The 27,746-nt window shown below is 51.2% G+C and overlaps 1 protein-coding gene across 6 annotated transcripts in view; it reads left to right on the top strand.

Annotated features, from left to right (window-relative positions):
• The window catches only part of ZC3H18 (zinc finger CCCH-type containing 18), a 47,729-nt gene extending 26,005 nt beyond the window's left edge, over positions 1–21,724 (top strand). For all 6 annotated transcript variants that reach the window (XM_064386510.1, XM_064386508.1, XM_064386512.1 and 3 more), the window contains 10 exons: positions 6,387–6,587; positions 8,546–8,671; positions 10,024–10,125; positions 12,289–12,432; positions 13,674–13,826; positions 15,785–15,939; positions 16,461–16,657; positions 17,780–17,876; positions 19,962–20,058; positions 21,421–21,724. In XM_064386510.1, the coding sequence (XP_064242580.1) occupies positions 6,387–6,587; positions 8,546–8,671; positions 10,024–10,125; positions 12,289–12,432; positions 13,674–13,826; positions 15,785–15,939; positions 16,461–16,657; positions 17,780–17,876; positions 19,962–20,058; positions 21,421–21,616 (1,468 nt within the window). In that variant the 3' untranslated portion in view covers positions 21,617–21,724. The remainder of the gene's footprint in view (positions 1–6,386; positions 6,588–8,545; positions 8,672–10,023; positions 10,126–12,288; positions 12,433–13,673; positions 13,827–15,784; positions 15,940–16,460; positions 16,658–17,779; positions 17,877–19,961; positions 20,059–21,420) is intronic.
• The last annotated feature ends 6,022 nt before the right edge of the window (positions 21,725–27,746 follow it).

The raw sequence follows: 27,746 nt of genomic DNA, 5'->3' as shown, positions 1-27,746 counted from the left end.
CCTGCTAATATTTCACCAAGAGCAGTGGGCAGCAGCTCCAAGGCCAGCATTCCCTGTCCTGGACACACGTACGTGGCTTTCCAGAGCCATTTCCCTCTCCATTACTCCAAGACAGGAAGAGTTCCTGCGTGCTTGCACTCTGCTGGAATTTATTTTGCAGCAGTTACAGGTCCCTTCACAGCTGCCTTGGCACATGGCTCCAGTCATTCCTCGAGTCCACTTCCTCTGGAAAATTCCACTTGCCACTGAAGGAAAAGCGGCGCTGCTGACGCAATCGCAGCTTTGCTGCAGGAGCACAGGGGCTGGTAAATCATCCCTGGCCTTTCCTCCTGGAGAAAAGGGAGCTGCAAGAGCAGCCCCGAGCCAGGCTGACGTCACTGCTGCCCAGGGCTGATAAGGTTTGCTTCCCTGGCCCAGGGATGGGGAAGGACAGGAAGCGCTTTCCCCTGCACGCTCATTTTCCCCTCCAAGATTAGAAATGCTTGGGCAGCATTTGCATAATACATGAGGAGAACTTGAGCTGGGCAGCTTTTTTCTCCCCCTCTCCGAAGTTTTGTTGGACTCAGTGACGTTCAGCTGGGTTTTTTTGGGAGGCAGGTTTATTTGGGAGCTGGCTGAGCCATGCTGGGGTGCTGCCAGCTGGAGCTGCCTCTGCTCCTCCTCTCCCTGCCAAAGCCACGTTCAGCTTCACTTCTCCTCCTGATTGCTGTCATTACATTCCAGCCAAATGGGCATCAGCCTCTTCCTTCTGGAAAAGAAAACTTTTAGTTGTTTTAAGGGTAAAATTGCCTTTGGAAGCTGCTGCCCGAGTGATTCTTGAGGATCTGGGTGGAAATTCAGGTGATTTTGGTCACTCCTGTCTTGTCTTTTCTTTTCTTCCCTCTAATTTTTTTTTAATCTTGTGGAAGAGACTTAGGAGTTAATTCTGAAATACTTCAATTGCTTCCTAAAAATTGGAATTTGGTGAAAAAGATTGGGATGAACACGAGAGTTCTTTGCCACTCTCTGTTCTGAAGTGGGTGAGGTTTGCCAGCAGCCAGGATGAACTCCTGAGCTGATCCCAGGCTCACCAGCCCTGGAATTCTTCCCTCCTCTTCTTTTCACCGTGGCAGGTTGATTTCACTGAGCCAGCAACAAACCATTCTTATTTTTTAATTTCTTGAATTCAGGAGCTGCGAGCTCCACCAAGCCCCAGATCTAGCACAAAATGACCTGGCTGTAGGAGTGAAAGTGGGGAGAAGTCCTGCCCTCCTCATGTCCCAGCCGTGGCACCTGGCCAGGCTGTCACTGGGATTTCTCTAGGGAGCTGCTCCAGCTCACCTTCTTCTGCCTCCTGAATTCCACTGGAGAAGATGAATCCAGCAGCACCAGCTCCCAGTTTTAGGTTGAACAAGTTTCTTTGGTGATGCCACACGTTGGAAGCTCTGAGGGAAGGCTTTGAAATTGTCCTGACAGGAGCAGCACCTTCCTCGTCTGTAGCGTTTAGTGCTGAGTCAAAAAGCCAAGCACACCCCAAAAGGAGGCTTTCTGTTGTGGTTTTCCTGGGGAAAAACCTTTCCTCCAGAAAGTGACTTCATCCAGAGGGAATTGCATCAAACCAGGTAATAGGTGCAAGTAAGTGAGATTTGCTTTCAGAGTCATCCCTGCTCCCAGCTGGCACCCAAGCTCTGGAGTTTAGCTGGAGTTGTTCCAGCTCCCAGCATGGGCTGTTGGGTGTGAGTTTGAGGTGGTTTAAAGGGAGAATAAATCCTGGAGGATGCTTTTCTTTCTGAAAACTGGTTCAGGAGGAATTTGAGCCTGGAGAGATCCCAGTTTTAGGTTGAACAAGTTTCTTTGGTGATGCCACACGTTGGAAGCTCTGAGGAGCATTTGTTAGTTCATGGACTTGTGGGATACCCTGAGCTGGAAGGGACACCCAGGGATCTTCAGCCAGTGCTTGGCCCTGCCCAGGACACCAAAATCCAGTCCTGAGCAGAGTCCAGCCTCTCCTGGAGCTCTGGCAGCCTCAGGGCTGTGCCCATTCCCTGGGGAGCCTGGGCACCCTCTGGGGGCAGAACCTTTCCTGATATCCACCCTGAACCTCCCTGACAGAGCTGTTGCTTTCCACATTTGTCATTCTGGGTTAACTTCTGCAGAGGTTTTATGCTGGGTCAAGCTGCCTGTGCCTGCAGAATGTTCCCCCTGCATCTCCCAGAGCTCACAGACTGCAATTCCCTGGGAAGGGACCCTGGATCAGGATATTGGGCATTTTCCATGAGCACCCTCACATGGTTTCCTCTCATCCTCTCCTTGCTCTTTATCCTGCTGCTTCATGCAAGGTGTGGAGGCTTTTCCAGTTTCCTTTCCTTTCTCTCCTGTGGTTGATTTGAGGATGTTCCAGAGCTGAAATTGGCAATTCCAAATGGATTTATAAACATGTGCTGGAAGAATCCCTCCAGCCCAGCTTGTACTAGTGGATGTTAGCAGGTTATAACATACTCCAAGTGGTGGAGTTCCTCCAAGGTGAAATACTCATGGAATTGTGGGGAGACTGGACCAAAGCACTGCAGGTGCCCTGTGCTGAGTTGAACAGGGTGTGTTGGAGCAGTGCTGGGAAAGGGGGAGGATGGAATGGGGCTGCTGGGGGGTAAAGCTGTGCCTGACCCTGCTGGGCACTCAGCACTGCTGTGTGAGTATCCAGTTCCCTTCTGCAGGATCCAGTTCTCTGCTGGGGCTGGAGTGAGGTTGGTGGGAGGGGTGATGTCAAAGGAGGGGTTTTCCTCTGAATATTCCAAGGGAGTTGTGGGACAAAGAGTAAAACTGCTTTTACATCAGCAGAGATAAGGAAAGAGTCGGATGCTGGATTTTTAGGTCAGCACATCCCAGTCCTGGGCTGGGGAGGAGGAAACTCTGCCAAAAAGGAGGGGATGAGGCTTCTGTGAGGTGTGAAGCCTTCAAAGGACAGGCTCCTGACCAAGAGCTCTCATTATCCTGGGGTTTGTTGAAGTGTGCCTGGAATTATTAGAAAACTTGGAGGTGGCTTTTTTATCTCAAAAAGTTCGAGGAAGTTGTGTGGGGAGTGGTTGCTTCAGTGCTGTGAGTAATGGGGTGGTACTGGCTGAACCCAGTGGGGAAGGGGCCTTTCCTCCCCCAAATTCCCTGGGAGCTCACTGCTTTGAGGAAAGCAATAAATGCATCATTGGCCTGCTAATTTGGTGAGTGCAGGAGGCTTCAGAAAGCTTTAATCCCTCCCAAGCTCTGCCTGAAACCCCAGGGAGAAGGTTAGAAGCAGGTAATTGAGCTGAGTGCAGGTTAGAGCGAGGGCAAGGAATAATTCCAGGTTAAATCACCCAGAGATAAGAGAGGTAATAAAGTCTCAGTTTCAAGAAACTCATCCTGGAGTACTTAAGGAAGTGTCTGGTGCAGGTGCTGAAAAGTTGGCCCTGAATTACTTTCAGAGCTTTGGAGAGGAGAAAGGAAACCTGGAGAACCACAAAAGGGGAAATGAAAGTAGATCCCTGAAAAGGGAAGGGAGGAGATGGAGAGTGAGGCCTGGCTGGGCACCTCTGGGTGTTCAAACACCCAGAGAACAAGCCAGGGATAAACCAGCCTGCCCTGTGGCCAGGGGGAGGGAGGGGAAAGGAGGTCACTGGGTCCTGGCCTGTGGCAGCCCCAGGGGTGTCCTGGAGCTGGGAACACTGGAGAATCCAGGCTTGGTGGTGGTTCCTCTGCCTGCACCAGGCTGGGCTGGCTCCAGCTCTGTGCTGCTCCGGGCAGGAGCAGGCTTCCATTCCCTTCCCTCTTGCCTCTGTGTCCATTCCCTTCCCTCTTGCCTCTGTTTCCATTCCCTTCCCTCTTGCCTCTGTTTCCATTCCCTTGCCTCTGTTTCCATTCCCTTCCCTCTTGCCTCTGTTTCCATTCCCTTCCCCCTTGCCTCTGTTTCCATCCCCTTCCCTCTGTTTCCATTCCCTTCCCTCTGTTTCCATCCCCTTCCCTCTTGCCTCTGTTTCCATCCCCTTCCCTCTTGCCTCTGTTTCCATTCCCTTCCCTCTGTTTCCATTCCCTTCCCTCTTGCCTCTGTTTCCATTCCCTTCCCTCTTGCCTCTGTGTCCATCCCCTTCCCTCTTGCCTCTGTGTCCATCCCCTTCCCTCTTGCCTCTGTGTCCATCCCCTTCCCTCTTGCCTCTGTTTCCATTCCCTTCCCTCTTGCCTCTGTTTCCATCCCCTTCCCTCTTGCCTCTGTTTCCATCCCCTTCCCTCTTGCCTCTGTTTCCATTCCCTTCCCTCTTGCCTCTGTGTCCATTCCCTTCCCTCTTGCCTCTGTTTCCATCCCCTTCCCTCTTCCCTCTGTTTCCATTCCCTTCCCTCTTCCCTCTGTGTCCATTCCCTTCCCTCTGTGTCCATTCCCTTCCCTCTGTGTCCATTCCCTTCCCTCTTCCCTCTGTGTCCATCCCCTTCCCTCTGTGTCCATTCCCTTCCCTCTGTGTCCATTCCCTTCCCTCTTCCCTCTGTGTCCATCCCCTTCCCTCTGTGTCCATCCCCTTCCCTCTGTGTCCATTCCCTTCCCTCTGTGTCCATTCCCTTCCCTCTGTGTCCATTCCCTTCCCTCTTCCCTCTGTGTCCATCCCCTTCCCTCTGTGTCCATCCCCTTCCCTCTGTGTCCATTCCCTTCCCTCTGTGTCCATTCCCTTCCCTCTGTGTCCATTCCCTTCCCTCTGTGTCCATTCCCTTCCCTCTGTGTCCATCCCCTTCCCTCTGTGTCCATTCCCTTCCCTCTGTGTCCATTCCCTTCCCTCTGTGTCCATTCCCTTCCCTCTTCCCTCTGTGTCCATTCCCTTCCCTCTGTGTCCATTCCCTTCCCTCTTCCCTCTGTGTCCATCCCCTTCCCTCTTCCCTCTGTGTCCATCCCCTTCCCTCTGTGTCCATCCCCTTCCCTCTTGCCTCTGTCCATCCTTGGAGGGCAGGGGCTGAGCCTGGAGCAGCCAGGGGTCACAGAGTGCTCCTGGGGCAGAGGAGCTCCCAGAACGCGGCTCTGTTGCTTTGCAGAGCAGCCCTGCTTTGTCACTGGCTCACAGACTGAGAGTTCTTCCAACTCTGCACCGCCCCAAAATGCTGCTGGAATCCCACAGGGCGGATTAGGAGCTGTGAGCAATCAGTCTGAGGCAGGAATTTGGGGATTTTTCCATGACTATGTGTGTTTATTTATACATCTTATTGTAGTATGTGAATATTAATTAATAACTAATTATAATATTTGTTTATTATTATATTGCTAATTAATATACTGATAATATATTAATATGGTATAATAGTATTATTATATAATATATTATTGCCATTAAATTATTGTATTATTATGTACAATTATACATCAAAATAAACATAAATATATACATATATAATATATATTAGATATAGATAAATGTAAATATATACATATGTAATATGTATTATATATATAAAATATATAATATATTATAGAAAAATATATAATATATTTATATATACTACATATAAATATCCATAATTATTATGTTATATATAACATAATAATTATATTATTATGTTATATATAGTTATATTACAGTAATTATTCTTATATAGTGATAATATTATATTTTTATAGTATATATAGAATATATACTATAATATATATACTATATATATTATAGTATATATATTATATATAGTATATTATATATAGTATATATCATCTTATATAATAATATATTATATTAAAGTATTTATTAATTATATCGTAATTTTATTTTATATTGTATTATATATAATTATATTGTGATATATAGTATAGGATTCTATTCATTGTTATATAAAAATTATATTATATTTTATTATATTAATTTTTCTATTATATTACTATATGGTAAATATTTTATATTATATTATAATATATTTATTATATTATCCTATATTATATTATCCTATACTATATTATATTGTACCATACTAATATTATACTAATATATTATATTATGTTATGTTATGTTATCCTATATTATCCTATATTATCCTATACTATATTATATTATACTGTACTAGTATTATATTACACTGTAATTATATTATATTATATTATATTATATTATATTATATTATATTATATTATATTATATTATATTATATTATATTATATTATATTATATTATATTATATTATATTATATTATATTATATTATATTATATTATATTATATTATATTATATTATATTACATTATATTATATTATATTATACTATATTATCCTATACTATATTATCCTATACTATATTATCCTATACTATATTATATTATCCTATACTATATTATACTATGTTATCTCATTACTGCATGGCACGGTTTGTGGCCGTCCCTGCCCTGTGCCCGTGCTGACGTGTGCGTGTTTGCAGCCGGCAGCCCGAGGCCCCCAAGAAGGACAAGGAGGCTGCGTTGCTGGGCAGCGCCCTGTCCAAGCGCGCCGACGAGTGGAAGGACCCGTGGCGCCGGTCCAAGTCCCCCAAGAAGAAGCTGGGCGTGTCCGTGTCCCCCAGCCGCGCGCGCCGGCGCCGCAAAGCCTCGGCCTCGTCCGCCTCCGCCTCGGGCTCCTCCAGGTGAGAGCTGGCAGCAGCCAGGGGCTGGGGCAAATCCCAGACAGCGTGGTGCTCCTCACAGCGGGCCTCGAGCCGTTGTATTTCCAGCATCGGCCTCGTGGCGTGGTTATGACAGTGGGAAGATGCCAGCAGCTCACGTCCCAGGCAGCAGACAAGAACTCAATGTTACAGCTCACTTTATAAGTTTTTTGACTAATCAAACAAAGCAAAAGCATATTGACAGTAGTTCTATCCAACCACTATAAGCACACATACCTTTGGTTAAAACAGTTCTTGCTTATTTTGAATACAATATCTGCTTGTAAGCATTAAAATACAATGCACAGAGCTCCATTATTGAGCTTAGAACTTCCTAATATCTCACTAAATATACTGTTCTGCATCTTAGGGAGTTATTCCAGACAAGCATTAATACACAGACCATTGTTCTATTTGTCTTTACTTTTCTACTTTTTACATCATTTGGGCTGGCAGAGCAAAACATCAAAAACAGGAACAGGAATGGGTTTCTAACTCACACACGTATGCTTCTGTTATAACTTCTAAACTCTTAGCTTATTCCGTACAACCACACCCTTACAAACCCTTCACCATCTTATCAATACAGTTTTCTACACTATAAACCCTTCACCATCTTATCAATACAGTTTCTCACTTACTTAAGGCATATTCTTACAACTGTAGAAGCATAAGTTTCTGATTTTTCTGCCTAATGTCTGTGTATTGTGTTTTTACATCAATCCAAGTGTCTTCCAAGGCTGCAGATCAAACCCTTCAGTGTCTGTGGAAGTTTCTGTTTTTCCTGTTCCCACATGTGCCCGGGGAAGGTGTTGAGGTGATTGGAACAGGCTGTCCAGGGAGGTTGTGGGTTCTCCATGCCAGGGATAGTGGAACTGGATGATCCTTAAGGTGCCTTCCAAACCAAACCATTCCATGGTTTTATGTTTGGGAAAGCAGTCCAAGACTTGCTGCTCAGGAGCATCTATGGACACACAGTGAGATGGGAGCCAAAGCAGGCAGGGAGCTGTGCTGTGACTGTTGGAGACCAGGAAAAGGCAAATCCTTGGGAAAACCACTTTTCCAGTGATTTAGAGCTGGATGCAGTCTGCATGATAGCAGCTCGGTGTCTCAACCCCATATTCCAAGTCATGGTGTTCCTCTGGGTTGAAATACTCATGGAATTGTGGCTGTAACTTGGAAAACCCGAGCAAACCACTGCAGATACCCTGCAAGAACTGGGAGCTGAAAAATTGGGTCCTGGTCATTCTGGGATGGATGGAGGGAGGAGCTGAGCTCACTCCAGTAAGAGCAGGTTGATGCTACTGGGAGAACTGGGATTGTGGAGGTTTGGCAGAGCCTTGGAGAGCTGGAATGGGGCTTGGAAACCAACGGTGTAAAATAAGATAAAAACCACCTTTCAGAAAGAAACTCCCTGAATCTGAGAGCCTTGAGGCACCAACTGGATCCATTTCCTTTAAATGCTTGAACTTGAAGCTCCTGAAAGAGGGGGAAAGTATCCAGGAGGAATGAGGAACACGTTGAATTGGAGATAGACATCTAAAAGACAGAGCCCTCCTGAAGCAGATTTTCCTGCTGGGATCACTGCACCCTGCCAGGTGATCTGTCACGGGATTATCCAGTGAAAAGGCACAAAATATGTGGAAGCAGTTCCCAAAAAGGCTGGAACACCAGTAATTAAAGGAAGGGAGGCTTGTTTAAGGGTGCAAAGAGAGTAGCAACAACAGCATCCTCCCTAAAAGAAAAAGGGGATTTGAGGAGAGGCTGTAAATCCTGACAGTTCCCCGAGGAGAAAGCTGGTGGGCTTTGGAGCAGAATATCTTTGGAAAAAAACCTTGGGGCTTCTCAGGAAGCTCTGAATTTTAATATTTCTTCTCAAGAAGCTCTGAATTGTAATATTTCTTTTCAGGAAGCTCTGAATTGTAATGTTTCTCTTGCAGGTCCTCTTCTCGTTCATCCACCTACTCTGGCTCCGGCTCCTCGCGCTCGCGCTCCAGGTCCTCCTCGTACAGCTCCTACTCCAGTCGCTCCTCCAGGCACAGCTCTTTCTCAGGCAGCAGGTCCAGGTAAGGTTCCTGGGACTGGGAACCCGTGGTGGGATGGTTTCCAAATGCTTCCTGACAGTTCCTTTCTGCTCTGTTAAGATGAAGCATTCCAAGCCCTTGGCAGAGCGAGGGAGGCTGTGGTTGTTGGCTGAAGGAATCTGTCAGCCACCCCCTCTCTCCCCAGTGCTCCCACCCACGGGTGCAGTGCTGTTGTGGCTGGGCTCTTTCCCATGCCTGTGGTGGATTAACATTCCCATCATTTGCATTTTGTGATTGGAAGAAGTTCAGCTGCATCTCTTTTCTGTGGCGCTGGGATTTCTATTTCAAGAGGCCAATCCCGTTTCTTTATTAAAGCAGTTGTGTCTTGTGATAGTCCTGACACTTCAAAGCAGCAATCCAGTGTCCCATGCTGATTAAGATTTATTCCTCTGCCACTTCCTCGCCCCTGCAGACAGTTTCCCAAGTCTGGAATATCCATAGTAGGAGAACTGGCTCCTTAGATAGGAGCTGAAGCCACGCGGGTACCCAGAGCAGATCCCACAGGTGATGGCAGAACACACTCTGTCACTTCTGGGACTGCTTTCTCCTAGGAAAAGCTCAGCTGGGAGCTGATTCCTCCTGGGGAGCAGAATGAGCTTCCCCATCCATCCACGCTGCAGGCAGGACAGTGCCAGTGTGGGTGACACCCTTGGCTGCCTCTCCCTGGGGTGACAGGGTGAGGAACACCCTGTGCCCTGCTGTCCCCAGAGGAGCTGTCACGCAGGAGTCAGGCTGCTGAGGCACTGGGGTGCAACAAAGGCACTTCCACTCTTGGCACTGGGGTGAATCACCCCAAGAGCAGCACGTGGTGTGAGCTCAGGGGCTCAGGAAACAGCTCCAGCCCTTGATTATTACTTTGGGATGCACCACTTAATGCTTCTTCTTGTGTTCCAGGAATTTCAGATTAGGTTTAGGTGTATTTTTTGTCTTTATCCCAAGTTTGTTTGGTTTTTTTTGTTTTGTTTTGTTGCTGTTTAAAGGATGAACTGCTCTAGGAGTTCCAGGATGTAAAGAACATAAAACTCAAAATCACGCTTATTTTCATGTGTAGTCTCCCTAAGGAGAGAATAGAGAGGATGGGGACAGCCTCAGGTGTTGCTGTGGAATACCTGGACTGCCTCTCTTCTGGCTGATTTTATTTTTCCTTCTGTTTCCTGCTTTTCCCACTGTCTGATGGCAGAAGTTGAGTTTTGTTGCACAGAGTTCAATTATAAACCAGGAGAAGCTCAGGGAGGTTCCTGGGGAGGAGGCAGTGGTGGCTGCATGCCCTGAGAGCCAGGAAAAGCTCCTGCAATCCCAGAGCCTGAGCTGAGTGATGTCTCCTTCCTTTCCAGGTCAAGGTCCTTCTCATCTTCTCCCTCTCCTTCTCCAACACCATCTCCTCACAAGCCACTGGCCAAGGCTAAAGGGGAATTATTGCCACCTCCTGGGAAAGGGTAAGGATCCAAATTCCTCTGGGTGAGATCCAGACAAGCCCTTCTGACCTCCAGGGGCCTTAAGGAAGGAATGCAGGATTAGATGGAATATTGGGAAGGAATTGTTCCTCTCTGGGTGGGGAGGCCCTGGATCCCTAGAGGTGTCCAAGGCTGGATGGGGCTTGGAGCAGCCTGGGACAGTGGAAGGTGTCCCATGGCAGGGAGTGGAACAGGATCTTTGAGGTCCCTTCCCATCCAAACCATTCTGGGATTCTAAACCTGATGGAGTTTAAGAAAGAAATGAAAGACACAAAATACAGCCTTTATTGGAGAGTTTTTAGCTTGGCCAATTTAATTAAATAATGACACTTACTTATTAAATCCAAATTAAACTGTACAAGTATCCTTAAATATTACCTGTACACAAGTGTTTAAACACATGATTCACTGCTGGAACATTCTCTGTGTGCAGATATATTTGTATAATCTAAATATACGTAATAGGAGTTGTTAGAAAGTTTAAATTCCTTCCTCTGCTCTGGCTTTGGTTAATCCATGGCCTCAGAATAAAGAAATGGTTCAACCTCATCAACTTTTCACCCTGGAGACGGATGAAAACAGGACTGGAGCTCTCTGCAGCTGGTTTTGGCACATTCTGACAGCCCTGCTGCTCTTTAAATTCCTGAAATTGCTATTTCACAAACCCTGCAGTGGCAAATTACGGGGACGTTGGAGGGTGACACAACACCGTAGTGATGTCACCTCTTCTAAGCTGACCTGCAAATAAATGACACCATGGGAATCCCCCTGAATTCTCCAGAATTTAGGACAATCCCCTTTGCCACAGTTCTTGTCCCTTGTTATGCTGCCTTTTGGGGTTTTTCCCTCTCCACATGGGGCTCAGCCCTCTGGGGCTCTCTGCTCCCTCCCAGTGCTCCTGGCAGTGCTGGTCTGGTGACACCAGGGCAGCCCAGGGTGACACCAGCCCCAGCACAGGGATTATTGTCACTGGCTAACGTGCCATGGGCTTAACCCTGTGTTCTGCAGGGGGTAACTGCAGATGGGGAGCACAGCAGGAGGAGGAACTGCCAGTGTGTGTGCAGACAGCTCCTCCTCCCCAGTTCATGGGTGTGAAATCAGCGCTGGGATGCTCCAGGGCCTGAGGGGGTTTGGGATGCTCCAAGGGATGGAGGGACAGGACACAGGGAATGGCTTCCCACTGCCAGAGGGCAGGGCTGGGTGGGATAGCAGGAGAAATCCTTCCTGTGAGGGTGGGCAGGCCCTGGCACAGGTGCCCAGAGCAGCTGTGGCTGCCCCTGGATCCCTGGCAGTGCCCAAGGCCAGGCTGGATGGGGCTGGGAGCACCTGGGACAGTGGAAGGTGTCCCTGCCCATGGCAGGGTGTGGAATATGATCTTCAGGGTGTTTCCAGCCCAAAGCATTCCAGGATCATGCTTGGAGCAGTGTCCAGCTGCCAGAGCAGAGGTTGGAGTGCTCTGGGCCCCAAAAGAGCCAGAGCCATCCCCACCTCCTGCCCTGGGTGTTGGGTGACACATTGGTGCTCCCATCCAGTTTTCCACAGGGAACACAAGGCAAGGGACAGATCCAGGCACACACAGGCTGTTTTGCACCCTCCTGATCTGTGTGCTGGAGTCAAAAAGAGATTTTTTGCATTAACTGTGCACATTTCATCCTGAAGCTTGACTGGCAGATTTGAAGCAGGTGTAAGTGTCTGGGATAAAAATGATGGAATTAAATGGATAAGACACAACATTTCCACCCAGTCTGCTTCAGGAGTTAATTTACAAGTCAAATATCTCCAGTATTGGCTGTTGTACAGTAATTTGTCTCTGAAAAGATGAATTGGTTGAGCATATGGGGAACAAATCCCTTTAGGGAAATCTGTGGTGTTTGTGTTTTGGTAAAACAGCCAAGTGTTTGTAGCTTCAGGAGTCAATCAGGGCCAGGTTGGATGGGGTTTGGAGTAACCTGGGATAGTGAAAGGTGTCCTGTGAAATGGAGTGGGGTGGGATGATTTTTAAGGTCCCTTCCAGCTCAAACCATCCCAGGATTGTATAATCTCTAAAATATTAAACAACAAACCAGAACACATCATTTCTGAGGCCATCAGTGCTCTGTGCTCACCCCCTGCGATCACACACCTGAAAATTGTCATTTTTTCCAGGGAGAAATCTGTGAAGAAACTCACTGCCCTCCCAGTCCCTCAGCCCCTCACCAAAATTGCAGCAGCAGCCCCGGAGGCAGCCAAGGCAGGGGATAACCGGGAGGCCAGGAGGAAGGAACGCCAGACAAGGACTCCACCCAGGAGGTGAGAGATGGGGGGTGGAGTGAGGCTGCATCTCATGGCAGAGCCAGCAAATCCCAGTGTTCAGGGAGAAATCCATCTCCTGGAGCAGGGAGAAAAGGGCTGGAATGCTCCTGATTTGCCTTGAGTGGCTCCTGCCTGTGGAGGCTGGGGGGAGGATGGACGGGGTGGAATGCAGGAAAAATCAGGGTGGGAGTGGGGAAAAAGGCATTTTTGGGAGCTGCTGCTTGTGGAGGTGGCAGAGTGGGGAGAAAGGAACGTGGGGGATCTGTTTGGTGCCACACAGATCTGATGTGGTGGAGGGTCAGCAGCTGACCCACACTGACCACAGGGATATTGCCCACCACAGAGCATCATTCCCAGGGATATTGCCCACCACACAGCATCATTCCCAGGGGTATCCCTCACCACAGAACATCATTCCCAGGGATATTGCCCACCACAGAACATCATCATTCCCAGGGATATCCCCCACCACAGAGCATCATTCCCAGGGATATCCCCCACCACAGAGCATCATTCCCAGGGGTATCCCCCACCACAGAGCATCATTCCCAGGGATATTCCCCACCACAAAGCATCATTCCCAGGGATGCTGCCCACCACAGAACATCATCATTCCCAGGGATACTGCCCACCACAGAACATCATTCCCAGGGATATTGCCCACCACAGAACATCATTCCCAGGGATATTGCCTACCACAGAGCATCATTCCCAGGGATATCCCCCACCACAGAGCATCATTCCCAGGGATATTGCCCACCACAGAACATCATCATTCCCAGGGATATTCCCCACCACAAAGCATCATTCCCAGGGATATTGCCCACCACAGAACATCATTCCCAGGGGTATCCCTCACCACAGAACATCATTCCCAGGGATATTCCCCTCCACAGAGCATCATTCCCAGGGATACTGCCCACCACAGAGCATCATTCCCAGGGGTATCCCCCACCACAGAGCATCATTCCCAGGGATATTGCCCACCACAGAACATCATTCCCAGGGATATTGCCCACCACAGAACATCATTCCCAGGGATATCCCCCACCACAGAGCATCATTCCCAGCACATAAACCTGGAGAAGTGGTGGAGGGGGCCGATCACCCCTCAGGGAGGGCTGGGTGTCAGTCAGAGGGTGCTGAGCAAATCTCTGCTTTTCTCCTGGGGTTTTCCTGCCCTCTCTCTCTTTGCCATTGCAATTGTCATTGTGGGAGGGCTGCTTGCTGCCTTGCAGGAGGACCATCAGTGGCAGCATCAGTGGCAGTGCCAGCAGCTACAGCGGCTCCAGCTCCCGGTCGAGGTCCTTGTCCCGGTCTCTCTCCAGATCTCATTCCAGATCATCCTCTGCCTCAGTCTCCCACTCTCCCTCTGGCTCAAGGAAATCCAGGTACAGCCCTGAGCCTGTGTGACCTTTATTTAACAGCAGGGGTTGTGGCTGTGGGTCACAGGGTTGGTTTCTTGCAGTGGGAGCTCTCTGGAGCTCCAGCAGCACCAGCTGCAGGTGCCTGGGGGGTGGGACAAGGTTGGGTTTGTGTCACAGATCCCCAGTCCTGGATTGTGATGGGAATGCAGTGTTGGGGAGGCCATGGAGTGATAGAACAAGATATAATGGCCTTAAACTGACAGAGGGGATATTTCAATGGGATATTTGGGAAAAATGCTTCCCTGTGAGGGTGGGGAGGCCCTGGCACAGGTTGCCTAGAGAAGCTGTGGCTGCCCCATCCCTGGAAGTGTCCAAGGCCAATTTGGACAGGCCTTGGAGCAGCCTGCTCTTTTGGGAGGTGCTGGGGCTGGAACTGGGTGATCTTTAAGGTGTCTTGCAGCCCAAACCATTCCATGATATTTCCCTTGTGGTTTATCCAAGGAAATAATCCTGCCATGTGTGTCCAAGTACCCGTTTAAGCTAAATGGTGACAAGAACAGCTCCTTCTGGCCAGGGTGATCCCACATCCTAATTAAACTACAAATGAACAGTTTCAGGCTATGGAGCTTGGCTCTCCTGAGCCTCTCCTACCTCTGGGTCCTGTCCTTAGGGAAGGTGCTTGGCCTGTCAAGAGAGGTAGTCAGAAAATCCCTAAAAGGCTCAGCTAATGATATTTTCTCTTTGCTGGAAAAGTTGTAGGTCCAGTTCCTTTGTGTTTAGCCCCAAGTGAACAGTTCCAAGTCTGTTGGTCTGTGGGATGTGTAAACAACAAAATCCCTCCAGCAAAGAAAAACAAACCACTCTGGAGTCATTCCTTCAGGTTTTTTTCATCTCTTCACACAGAGGATTCCCTGAATCCTCCCAGGCAGAGCCTTGAAACCCAACACTTGCCTGGCACACGGGTCTAAGAGTAGTCCTGTGGTGTAGAACCAGTGGATGGAGCAGGATTTGGCCCTGAGCAGCTGCAATTTCCCATCTGTGAACCTGTGGAACTCCGAGGTTCAACATCCGCGTTATTTTACGGAAATCCCGGCTTGTTTACTCCGTGCTTGTCACGTTCATCAGCTCAGCCTGGGGTGATGCAAGAGCTTCAGAGAGCACCAGGGCATGGATGGGAAATGTGAGCACACTGGGGCTGGCTGTGCTGCTCCTGTGGGAAGGGGGAAACGTGGCAAATGCACTGTGTGCCCACACCAGGCCAGCCTGGTGGCCTGGAGGAGTTCCTGGCTCATCCTGGCACCGTTGGAACAATCCATGAGAAGTCTCAGAACTCAGCTCCTGGTGCCAGGGGTAGGTCTGTGCTGAAGCTGCCTCAGCCCCTTCAGTCATGGCAATGCAGCTTCCAGCCAGGGAGCCTGGGCCTTGCTGGCAGAGCAGGGCGGTGTGGCCCGTGGAACAGGCTGGAGAGGCTGCCTGAATATTCATGGAGTGGGATGGTTTGGCTTGGAGAGGAGCTTAAAGCTCATCCAGTCCAGCTCTCTGCCACCTTCCACTAGACTAGGTAGTTCCAACCCTGTCCAGCCTGGCTTGAACACTTCCTGGGACAGGCCCTGCTGGGACGTTTCCATCTTGGAGGCATCTCCCTGTCGTTATCAGTCGTGACAGTGCATGTGTGCCAGCAGCAGAAAGCCTGCCAGGGAACCCTTGCCCTGAGCTGTAACACTGACCTGGATGTGCCAGCACACTCCCTGCTTTCACTCCCTGTTTTCCTGGGCAAACAGTGACCTGTTTACACATTGCCTCAATCCTGCTATAAATAATCATTACTTTCTAGGCCTGCACCCGACAGCTTTGGGGTTTTTATACCAGCAGCACCCCAGGACACACGGCCCTTGTGTGTCATTCCCAACACCCAGCCGTGCAGGGAATGCCAAAAGGCCTGGTTGGCTCTCTGGGTGTGATGAGCTGTGGGTTCTTGGCAGGTCCCTGAGCGTGAGCAGCGTCTCCTCCGTGTCCAGTGCCTCGTCCAGCAGCAGCTCCGTGCGCAGCGCCGACTCCGAGGACATGTACGCAGACCTGGCCAGCCCCGTGTCCTCGGCCAGCTCCCGCTCCCCCACCCCGGCCCAGCAGAAGAAAGGTACAGGCACCTGCTCTGCTGGGGGTGTATTCCTCCAGGGAGTCCTTGGAGAAGAAGGGAGGAGCAGGGAACCTTCCCTAGGAATTCTGTGGGCTCCGGGAAAATCCTTGAGCAGAGGCGACACAGGAGCAGAGATCCTGTGGAGAGGGGAGGCTGTGGAGCAAATTTAAATCCACATCCTTCCATCCCTGTGCCTCTGGTTGGCTCATCCCTTTTTCTGCCTGGCAGTTCTGCCTCTCCCATTCTCCTTCACCCTTGGAAGGTGATGTAAATCTGGACAGCTCCAGTATCACTTTGCTCTTCCTCTGCTCGTTCCAGACTGTGGCAAAAGCCTTTTGTTCTTTCTCTTTTCTGTTGCTCTGTGGAAATGCTGGTTTCCTGAATCCCTTAACCTCGTGCCCACAAGCTGAGTTAACTGCTGTGGGCTTTTCCATCCCTGCAGCAGCGTCCTCTTGCCCAAAGGGAGAGCAGGCAGCAGGAACCATTCCCAAGTGACCACTTGTGCTCTCTGCTCTCAACAGGAAAGTCAAAAAAAGAAGACAGTGCTAAAGAGGAGAAGAGGAAACGGGATGTGCCTGCTCAGCTCCTGAAATCAGCCAAGCCCACCCCGGGAAGCAAATCCCAGCAGCTGCCCCAGGGCCAGCAGCCCTCGGCCCCCCAGGCACAGCAGGGCAGCTTCAGCGGGCACAAGGAGATCAAACTGACCCTCCTGAACAAGGTGGGAATCTCTGGAGGCTGGGATTCCCTGCTCCTGGGGGGCTGAGGGGCCTGGATCCCGGCAGGAGGGGAAGGGATGGATCCCGGCAGGAGGGGAAGGGATGGATCCCGGCAGGAGGGGAAGGGATGGATCCCGGCAGGAGGGGAAGGGATGGATCCTGGCAGGAGGGGAAGGGATGGATCCTGGCAGGAGGGGATGGATCCCAGCAGCAGTGGAGCTCCAGGCTCAGCTCTGCTGGGATGAGCTCAGCCAGGAAGGTCTGGGGCTGGCTTGGAGGGCAGCACACAGAACCAGTCTGGCAGCCCACACCCTGTGGTGGCTTCACTTTGGGGCTGTGTTGGCGGCTTCCCTGGGGCACATTCCTGCTGCAGCTTCCAGGCTCTTCCCCGCTTGCTCGAAGGTCCCGGTGTGCAGGGACCTTCCCCTGGGAGATGCTCTGGGAGCTTCCTGTGCCACACCAGGGAACAGCAGGCGCAGAGGGACAAGGGGCAGGGCAGCTCCTGGGGTGCCCAGCTGGCTCTCCCCCTCTGCTCTGATCCCACTGCCCCTGTTGGAGCCTCGGTGCAGATCCCAGCCCGTGTGGGGGAGTTGGGCCTCGTGGGGTTTGCTGCTGGGGCAGGGTGTTGGCCCCATCACGTGGGCAGGTTCCTGTTTTTGATATTTTGCTCTGCCAGCCCAAATTCCCCGGCGCAGTCTGAGGCTGCAGATTTCTCTACTTCCCTGTGCTCTGACGTGAGGAGGCTTTATCAGAGGCAGGAAGCTGCTCTGGAGGGAGGAGTGTGCAGTGACACATGACAGCCTGGAAAAGGCACGGCTCCACATGCCTCCCTCACATCTGCTATCCTTGGTGCTGCTGGGCCAAAAACCATCCCAAAAAGCTGCTGTTTTCCTGTTGCTGTTCTGGAATTAGCACAGCCTTAACCCCAGTGCAGGGGGGTGTTGCTGTTGGCTCCTGGTAGTTGGGAATTGGGTGGATTCAGGAATGCTGGGACTGGTGTGTGCAGAGTTTATTGGGAAAGGTGTTTGCAGGAGCCAGGCAGCACATCCCAGGGAAAGGCTGTGCCTGTTTCCCTCTGCAGGGGGAAGTGGCTGCTGAGCTCCATTGTTCTAATTCCATTGCAGGCAGCTGACAAAGGAAGCAGGAAGAGATACGAGCCAGCAGACAAAGAGAGGCCAAGCTCTCCTCCAGCTAAACGGGCCAACCTGTCACCTGACAGAGGTGAGGCATCCTCCAGCCCGGGCTCTGCTTTCCAGCAGCTGGAAGGATCCACTGCAGCCATCCCAACACTCAGAGTGACATTGCCACCAGATAAAGGGGGGGTGTTGACCATCCTGCTGCAAAAACAGCAGAGCTGAGGCCCTGGGCAGGCCAGTGCCAGCCTTGTCACACTGTCCTGGGGCACATTGTGCCCAGTGTGCCTCCACTGTGTCCCTCTGAGTCCTGTCCAAAAAAACAACCCCTTGGCTTTGAAGACACAGAGTTCTCACCTCCACATCCACCCCACAGCCTCCTGCTCACTGCTCCTGGCCTTGGATGTGGCTGTGGAGAACAGGTTTAGGTTGGAAATTAGGAAATGTTTTTTCCCAGAAAGGAACAGACTGTCAGGGAGGGAGTCCCCATCCCTGGAGGTGTTCCAAAAACGTGTGGATGTGGCCCTTGGGGACAGGGTTAGGGTGCCCATGGTGGTGCTGGGCTGAAGGCTGGGTGGGATGATCCTGAGGATCCCTTCCAGGCCTCAGGCACCCCAGGACAGTGAGTCACAGGAGTTTCCTTTGGTGCATCCCGGAGTTTTCCCGGGAGAGCTGTCCCTGCCAGCCAGGCTGGTGCTTCGAAAGGCTGGGCTGGAGGGAGGGATGCAATCCAGCCCTGCCTGCATCAGCCAGCCTGGGACACGGGCTGATTGCCCCACCTCGGGGTGACACAACCCGCTCTGCCCTGCATCTTTAGAAAGACCTGGGCTTTCCAAGTGTTCTCCTGGGCCTCGATCCTGCCCAGCAGCAGGAGCAGCTCGGGAAACCGAGCTGGCAGCCACAGACAGGGCCCTCAGTGCCACCCTCCAGCCTTTGCTGTGGCTGCCAGGAGGCACAGGGGGTGTGGGGGGAGTTGGCAGCCAGAGGTGGCTGCTGGTGACGTGGGAGCTGCCACGTGATGTTGTTTTCCCTGGTGGCTCAGCTGTAGGTGGATCTTGTTGACTCTGGGTGCCAGCCAGCAGAAGGTCTGTGCTAATAACCTGCAACATTCACCTCGTGCCAGGGCAGCCTGCAAGGGACTGCCCGAGGTTGAAGTTCACTGGGGTCTGGTTCACACACGGGTGGCAGGGCCAGGCCAGGACTCTTTCTAGAGAGGCATTGGTGTCACCCTCTGCTTTCTCTCAAAAAGCAGTTTTTGAGCTGCAGCAAATCACAGAAGCACAGATTAATTTGGGCTGGAAGGGACCAAAGAACCAGGGACACCTTCCACTACCCCAGGTTGCTCTGAGCCCCATCCAGCCTGGCCTTGGACACTTCCAGGGGAGGGGAGTCCAAGCCACAGAGCCCCAACTCCAATGGCAAAGGTGCCCTTGGCTGAGTTGGGACTGAGCCCCTCGGCATCCCAGCACCAAAACTGCTCAGTGCAGGTGGCTGAGTGTGTCACCTGCTCTGTGACCTGCACCTGGGGGCTCAGGCTGTCCCAGTGTCCATCCTCAGGAGCAGAGGGATGCCCTGGCACACGCAGGGGCTGCTGCCACGAGGGCCTGGGCACCTCTGCTGCCCCAGCTGGGGGCAGAGCAGGGCAGCAGCTCCACAGGCTGCCTTCCAGGTGGGATTCCCTCTGTGTTCCTGGGCTAGCCCAGCTGCTCCCCAGCATCCCTCGGTGCCCAGGGCAGCTGTGTTGGGGCAGGGCCTGGCAGCTGAGCCGTGCTGCACAAACACGGGGGTGCTGCTGCCTCGGGGGAGGCCCCGCTGGCTCCGAAAGCAGCAGAGCTGCCCTCACCTGTCACTGCTGGAGCCAGTACACCCTGTGACCCGCCAGGGCAGAGCCAGCAGCTCTGCAGGCACGGAATGCCATGGAAGAGCCTTGCTCCAGCAGCTGGAGGTGAGGAAGGGCTGGTGGAAGGTGCTGTGTACAGGAGGCTGCAGAGCACAGCCCTGCCTGGCTTCTCCGCTCCCCCAGAGCTGCAGGGGGCACACAGTGAGGCTTTTCCAGCTGCTGCTGGACTTGGCTTTTTTTTGGCACGTTGTGGTCAGTCAGGGCGGGCAGGGGGTGGTCTGTGCCTTGGTGCCAAGCAGGAAAATGAAGGAATGTCCTTTTGCTCTCCCCCAGGCTCTCGCGATAGGAAGGCGACTGGGAGACCCTCGTCCCCCAAACAGGAACGGCAGCGGGGCCAGAACCCAAAACCTTCCCCTGCACAGGCAGACAGGTGAGTGCTGCTGCTTCTGCTGGGCCTCACAGCCCTGCAGGGCCTGCAGCCCTGCTCCTCGGGGGCCCCGGGCTGTCCCGGGCTGTCCCGGGCTGTCCCAGGCCAGCAGCTGCACTTGCTGTGGAGCGCAGCACGAGGAAGGACACGGAGCTGCCTGGGCAGGTGCCAGGGGTGCCAGGGCTTCCTGCAGAGCCTCCAGCTGGGCCATTCCAGCTGGGAGAAGAGCAGTAGCACCAGGAGCCAAGTGGGTCAGGAGTGAGCTCAGCCAGTGCCTCTGCAGCTCGTTAGCAGAGTGTTAATGAGCACCAGAGTGCCCCCCTTCCCCCTGGCCGGCTCCTGGCCCCTGGTTCCAGTGCCTCATTCCCCTTTTCCCAGCCTGGCACGCCCTCAGCTGCTCCCCTTGCTGCTGTGGTGTATTCAGATGTGTCCCCTGCATGGGACAGAGCAGTGACAGCCCTGGCTTTGCACCTTCCAGCCATGCAGGTGCCAGCTCAGCCTGGCAGGCTGTGCTTGCTGCAGTGCTGGGAATGCCCCAGGGCATGGATGTGTGGCTCTGGGGGCTCACAGGGAGCTGCTCACTGCAGCCAGGAGCTGGCACTGAGTTTAATCCTGGGAGTTTGGGAATCCCCATGGAATGGCTGTTTTTTACTGTTCAAGCCAGTTTTCAACCCAAGGCCTCCTCCTCTCTCCAACCTCTTTTCCCCCACCTGCTCCTGGAGCCATGTGTTGGATGTGGCACTTCCTGCTGTTTTAGTTCAGCTCAGAAATTAGGGAGAAATCCTTCCCTGTGAGGGTGGGCAGGCCTGGCACAGTGCCCAGAGCAGCCGTGGCTGCCCCTGGATTCCCTGGCAGTGCCCAAGGCCAGGCTGGAGCAACCCTGGGTAGAAAAGAGTCCCTGCCTGTGGAAAGAGGTGGAATTTGTGTGGGAAAGTATGGCTGTGTTCAAGGCTCTGAGGTCGATGGAAGAGATGAGAATCTTGACTCCATGTGGCAGAAGGCTGATTTATTATATTATGATATTATATTATATTAAAATGCTGTACTAAAAAGAATAGAGAGGAAGGATCCATCAGAGAGTTAGAAAGAAAAGGAATGGAATGGATAACAAAAATCTTGTGACTGCTCACAGCCTCGACGCAGGTGGCTGTCACTGCTCATCAAGTAAAAACAATTCCACATGCTGGGTAAACAATTCTCCAAAGCAGCAAAACGTGGAGGAGCTGAACCCTCCCAGAAAAGATCCTGTCAAAAGGACTTTTCATAAAACACGTCTGTGACAGGAAAGCACTTGAAACCAGTTTCGTGTGGCCAGCAGAGCTCGCTGCTCTTGGCCTCCTCTCACTGCTCCCTCCTCTCCCGCAGGAAGCGCCAGCTGTCCCCTCAGTCCAAGGGCTCCAGCAAAGTCACCAGCGTGCCGGGCAAGGGCTCGGAGGCGGGCCCTGCTGCCGCCAAGGGCAAGTCCAGCACGCTGTCGCGGCGCGAGGAGCTCCTGAAGCAGCTCAAGGCCGTGGAAGACGCCATCGCCCGCAAGCGCGCCAAGATCCCGGGGAAAGTATAGTGGGGCCAGGCCCGCAGTGACTGCTGGTGTTTTTATAAAGAGGGGGAACGGCGGCCGCTTGGGCCTTTGGCGGTTCCTCCTCTTCGTTTTGGCCGCGGTTCTTTTTAACAAAAAAAACACAACGCCACCCATCCACACACACACACACACAAAACAGAAAAATTAAGGAAGTTTTTGTCCGGCCGGGAAAAGCCCGCGAGCGGCCCCGGGAGGGCTCCGGGGTTGTGCACAGAGGACTCCAGCCCCGGCTGCTCCCGGCTCTCCTGTGTCCCCTCTCCTCTTCGCTAGCCTCGAGTTGTATTCTCCTAGTTAGCCCTGCTGTGTGTCGAGTGTCTTCAGCAATGCAGTTCTAGTCCCGTGTGCCGAGAGAGCCGAAAACTGCTGTGAACTGCTGGCAGCACCCCTCCTCCCCCAGGAAAAATAGATATATATATATTCCTGCCTCAGTCCCCCTTCTTTGGAGCAGGGGATCGGTTCCCTTGGATTCCCAGGAGCCCTGCAGGTGTTGTGGGCGTGTCTGTCTGCCAGGAGGGTCCTTCTTCCTTTGGTTTTTCCTTTTTTTTTTTTTCTTTTTTTTTTCTTTTTTTCTTTTTTTTTTTTTTTTTTGGAGGGATCTCCCTGAAATAAAATATTTTGATAACCAATTTTACCTTTTCTTGCTTTTTTCTGCATCTCCCTTACCTCAGGGGGGGGTCTGTACCCCTCACTTTGGGGTTTTTTGGGGCACAAGCAGCTCCGTGGAGCTGGAAAAGCTGCTCTGTTTCCTGGGGGAGCAGCCAGTGTGAAACCAGAATATTTCTGTGTGTAACTGGGGGGTTCTGCAGATAAATCTGATCAATCCCCCTAATTTAAGGAGCAGCGTTTGGGGTCCCAGTGGATTTCCCAGGCTCCTTGCTCCCAGTATGGAACCAGCATCCTACTGGTGTGAAATGCCAGTGGGGGCCATCACCTGGGGTCTCTCATTCAGAGAACAGTTTTTGGGGTCCCTGGCATTCCCCATCCCCTGCCATTCCCCATCCTCCAGCCCTGTCCCAGCACTAAGCACAACCCCGCGTCCCGCTGGTTCTGCTGGCCACGGGGCCATCCCGGAGGGGCGATGGCAGCCCTCGAGCCCTTCCCGGCGTTGCCCAATTTGGGATTTCTGCCCGGGAATGCCACGCTGATCTCACGCTGACGCAAGAGGGGCACGGCCCGGGGGATGCCCGCTCGCCGGGACACCCCTGCCCGAAGTGTGGGCTCGGAGCGCCCGTGCTGCCGCCGGCACACGTGGAGCGCAGGAGGAAGTGCGGCCGGGAGCGGCAGGAGGAAGGAGCGCGCCTGGAGTTTCCAGGTGTGTGCACATCACCTGCCCGGCCCTATAAAAGGCGGCGGCGGCGCTGCCGCTGCACTCACCGCCTCAGCCCGGGCTGCGCTTGCCCCGCTCCCAGAGCCGTCCGTGCCCCCGTCCCTAAACTCGGGAGCGCTCCCTGCCCCTCCCCTGCCCCCGAGGCGGCGCGGCCCCTCCACACCCGGCTGATGGTAACGGGGGGCTGGGGGCGGGGTGAGGGGGGCGTGGGGCGGCAGGGACAGCGGGGGCATGGCGTGCGTGGGGTCCAGTGGGTGTGTGTTACACACCAGGGGCACGGCTCTGTGTGTGTGTGTATGATCGTCATGTATGTTACATGGCGTGCGTGGGGTCCAGTGGGTGTTACACACCTTGGGCACGGCTCTCTGTGTGTGTGTATGATCGTCATGTATGTTACATGGCGTGCGTGGGGTTCAGTGGGTGTTACACATCTTGGGCACGGCTCTGTGTGTGTGTATGATCGTCATGTATGTTACATGGCGTGCGTGGGGTTCAGTGGGTGTTACACATCTTGGGCACGGCTCTCTGTGTGTGTGTATGATCGTCATGTATGTTACATGGCGTGCGTGGGGTTCAGTGGGTGTTACACACCAGGGGCACGGCTCTGTGTGTGTGTGATCATTGTATGTGTTACCTGTCATGTGTGGGGTTCAGTGGGTGTGTGTTACACACCTTGGGCACGGCTCTGTGTGTGTGTGTATGATCGTCATGTATGTTACATGGCGTGCGTGGGGTCCAGTGGGTGTTACACACCTTGGGCACGGCTCTGTGTGTGTGTGTATGATCGTCATGTATGTTACATGGCGTGCGTGGGGTTCAGTGGGTGTTACACATCTTGGGCACGGCTCTGTGTGTGTGTATGATCGTCATGTATGTTACATGGCGTGCGTGGGGTTCAGTGGGTGTTACACACCAGGGGCACGGCTCTGTGTGTGTGTGATCATTGTATGTGTTACCTGTCATGTGTGGGGTTCAGTGGGTGTGTGTTACACACCTTGGGCACGGCTCTGTGTGTGTGTGTATGATCGTCATGTATGTTACATGGCGTGCGTGGGGTCCAGTGGGTGTTACACACCTTGGGCACGGCTCTGTGTGTGTGTGTATGATCGTCATGTATGTTACATGGCGTGCGTGGGGTTCAGTGGGTGTTACACATCTTGGGCACGGCTCTGTGTGTGTGTATGATCGTCATGTATGTTACATGGCGTGCGTGGGGTTCAGTGGGTGTTACACACCAGGGGCACGGCTCTGTGTGTGTGTGATCATTGTATGTGTTACCTGTCATGTGTGGGGTTCAGTGGGTGTGTGTTACACACCTTGGGCACGGCTCTGTGTGTGTGTGTATGATCGTCATGTATGTTACATGGCGTGCGTGGGGTCCAGTGGGTGTTACACACCTTGGGCACGGCTCTCTGTGTGTGTGTATGATCGTCATGTATGTTACATGGCGTGCGTGGGGTTCAGTGGGTGTTACACATCTTGGGCACGGCTCTGTGTGTGTGTATGATCGTCATGTATGTTACATGGCGTGCGTGGGGTTCAGTGGGTGTTACACATCTTGGGCACGGCTCTCTGTGTGTGTGTATGATCGTCATGTATGTTACATGGCGTGCGTGGGGTTCAGTGGGTGTTACACACCAGGGGCACGGCTCTGTGTGTGTGTGATCATTGTATGTGTTACCTGTCATGTGTGGGGTTCAGTGGGTGTGTGTTACACACCTTGGGCACGGCTCTGTGTGTGTGTGTATGATCGTCATGTATGTTACATGGCGTGCGTGGGGTCCAGTGGGTGTTACACACCTTGGGCACGGCTCTGTGTGTGTGTGTATGATCGTCATGTATGTTACATGGCGTGCGTGGGGTTCAGTGGGTGTTACACATCTTGGGCACGGCTCTGTGTGTGTGTATGATCGTCATGTATGTTACATGGCGTGCGTGGGGTTCAGTGGGTGTTACACACCAGGGGCACGGCTCTGTGTGTGTGTGATCATTGTATGTGTTACCTGTCATGTGTGGGGTTCAGTGGGTGTGTGTTACACACCTTGGGCACGGCTCTGTGTGTGTGTGTATGATCGTCATGTATGTTACATGGCGTGCGTGGGGTCCAGTGGGTGTTACACACCTTGGGCACGGCTCTGTGTGTGTGTGTATGATCGTCATGTATGTTACATGGCGTGCGTGGGGTTCAGTGGGTGTTACACATCTTGGGCACGGCTCTGTGTGTGTGTATGATCGTCATGTATGTTACATGGCGTGCGTGGGGTTCAGTGGGTGTTACACACCAGGGGCACGGCTCTGTGTGTGTGTGATCATTGTATGTGTTACCTGTCATGTGTGGGGTTCAGTGGGTGTGTGTTACACACCTTGGGCACGGCTCTGTGTGTGTGTGTATGATCGTCATGTATGTTACATGGCGTGCGTGGGGTCCAGTGGGTGTTACACACCTTGGGCACGGCTCTGTGTGTGTGTGTATGATCGTCATGTATGTTACATGGCGTGCGTGGGGTCCAGTGGGTGTTACACACCAGGGGCACGGCTCTGTGTGTGTGTGTATGATCGTCATGTATGTTACATGGCGTGCGTGGGGTCCAGTGGGTGTGTGTTACACACCTTGGGCACAGCTCTGTGTGTGTGTGATCATTGTATGTGTTATGTGTCATGTGTGGGGTTCAGTGTGTGTGTGTTACACACCAGGGGCACGGCTCTGTGTGATCATTGTATGTGTTACCTGTCATGTGTGGGGTCTAGTGTGTGTGTGTTACACACCATGTGCACGGCTCTGTGTGTGTATGTGTGATCATCATATATGTTACATGTCATGTGTGAGGTTTAGTGTGTGTGTTACACACCTTGGGCACAGCTCTGTGTGTGTGATCATTATATGTGTTATGTGTCATGTGTGGGGTTTAGTGTGTGTTACACACCTTGGGCACAGCTCTGTGTGTGTGTGATCATTATATGTGTTACATGTCATGTGTGGGGTTTAATGTGTGTGTTACACACCATGTGCACGGCTCTGTGTGTGTGATCATTATATGTGTTATATGTCATGTGTGGGGTTTAATGTGCACCATGTGCACAGCTCTGTGCGTGTGTTTGTTGTGTGTGTTCATTATATGTGTTATGTGTCATGTGTGGGGTTTAGTGTGTGTGTGTTACATACCTTGTGCACAGCTCTGTGTGTGTGTGATCGTTATATGTGTTATGTGTCATGTGTGGTGTTTAGTGTGTGTTACATGTCATGTATGGGGTTTAATGTGTGTGTTGCACACCACATGCACAGCTCTGTGTGTGTTTGTTGTGTGTGTTCATTATATGTGTTATGTGTCATGTGTGGGGTTTAGTGTGTGTTACATGTCATGTATGGGGTTTAATGTGTGTGTTGCACACCACATGCACAGCTCTGTGTGTGTTTGTTGTGTGCGTGTTCATTATATGTGTTACATGTCATGTGTGGGGTTCTCTGAGGGTTTCATGTGTGTGCACAGCTCTGTGTGTGTGTTACCTGTCGTGTCAGGGTTCTGTGTATTTTACGTCTGTGTTATGTATGTGCAGGGCTCTGTGTGTGTTAATTATGTGTGTGTTTATTATATGTGTTATATGTCACGTGCACAGCTCTGTGTGGTTTTTTTTACATATGTGTGTGATACACACCATGTGCAGGGCTCTGTGTGTATTTTATGTGTGTGTTACACACCCTGTGTGATTGTATGTGTGTTACACATAAAACACACAGCTCTGTGTATTTTATGTGTGTGTTACACACCCTGTGTGATGTTATGTGTGTTACACATAAAACACACAGCTCTATTTTATGTGTGTGTTACACACCCTGTGCAGGGCTCTGTGTGTATTTTATGTGTGTGTTACACACCCTGTGCAGGGCTCTGTGTGTATTTTATGTGTGTGTTACACACCCTGTGCAGGGCTCTGTGCATTTTCTCTGTGTGTTACACACCCTGTGTGTATTTTACGTGTGTGTTACACACTACATGCACAGCTCTGTCAGTGTGTGTTCACTATGTGTGTATGTTTATTATATGTCATGTGCACAGCTCTGTGTGTGTGTCTTTATTACATGTGGGTGTCTTACACACCCTGTGCAGGGCTCTGTGTGTGTATCTGTAATTATATATATTTTTATATGTATTTTAATCTATAAATATACATTTATATGTGTATATATGTATTTCTATGTGTTTATATGTATTTTTATATATTCATTTCCTTGTCAGAGCTCTGTGTGTGTGTGCACTGCTGGCCTGTGCTGTGTCTGTGTTTATATGTATTTATATATATTTTTTTTTTATATATTTATATATAATTTTTTATATATTTATAATTTTTTTATTTATATATATTCATACGTGTTTATATCCGTGTCTGTGCTGTGGGAGCACGGCCCACACTCCCAGAGATTCCAGGGGTGTTTTTGGCAGCCCTGGGCACAGGGCTGGGTGCTGTCCCTGTCCCTGTCCCTGTCCCCGTCCCTGTCCCTGTCCCCCTGGCTGTGTGCACTGCCAACACACAGATTTTTATTTATCACTGCAGGGACGATATTTCACATTCAGTTATATCCAAATGTATGTTACCTATATTCCATTCCATGTTATTTTAGTTCGTTATTTTAATTTTCTATTTTATTTTCATTTTCTATGTGGATTTCTACTCCCCATTTCTTTGCTTTATCCTTTATATTATCTATTCCTTTATATTTTTATTTACTTATTTATAGTAATGGTTATTTTATATACTTAAATTTTTAAAATATTTCAGTATATAAAT

The sequence above is a fragment of the Passer domesticus genome, chromosome 12 (genome assembly GCF_036417665.1).
Source record: "Passer domesticus isolate bPasDom1 chromosome 12, bPasDom1.hap1, whole genome shotgun sequence".
NCBI classification, from domain to species: domain Eukaryota; kingdom Metazoa; phylum Chordata; class Aves; order Passeriformes; family Passeridae; genus Passer; species Passer domesticus.
This window is presented reverse-complemented; position numbering and strand designations above follow the sequence as displayed.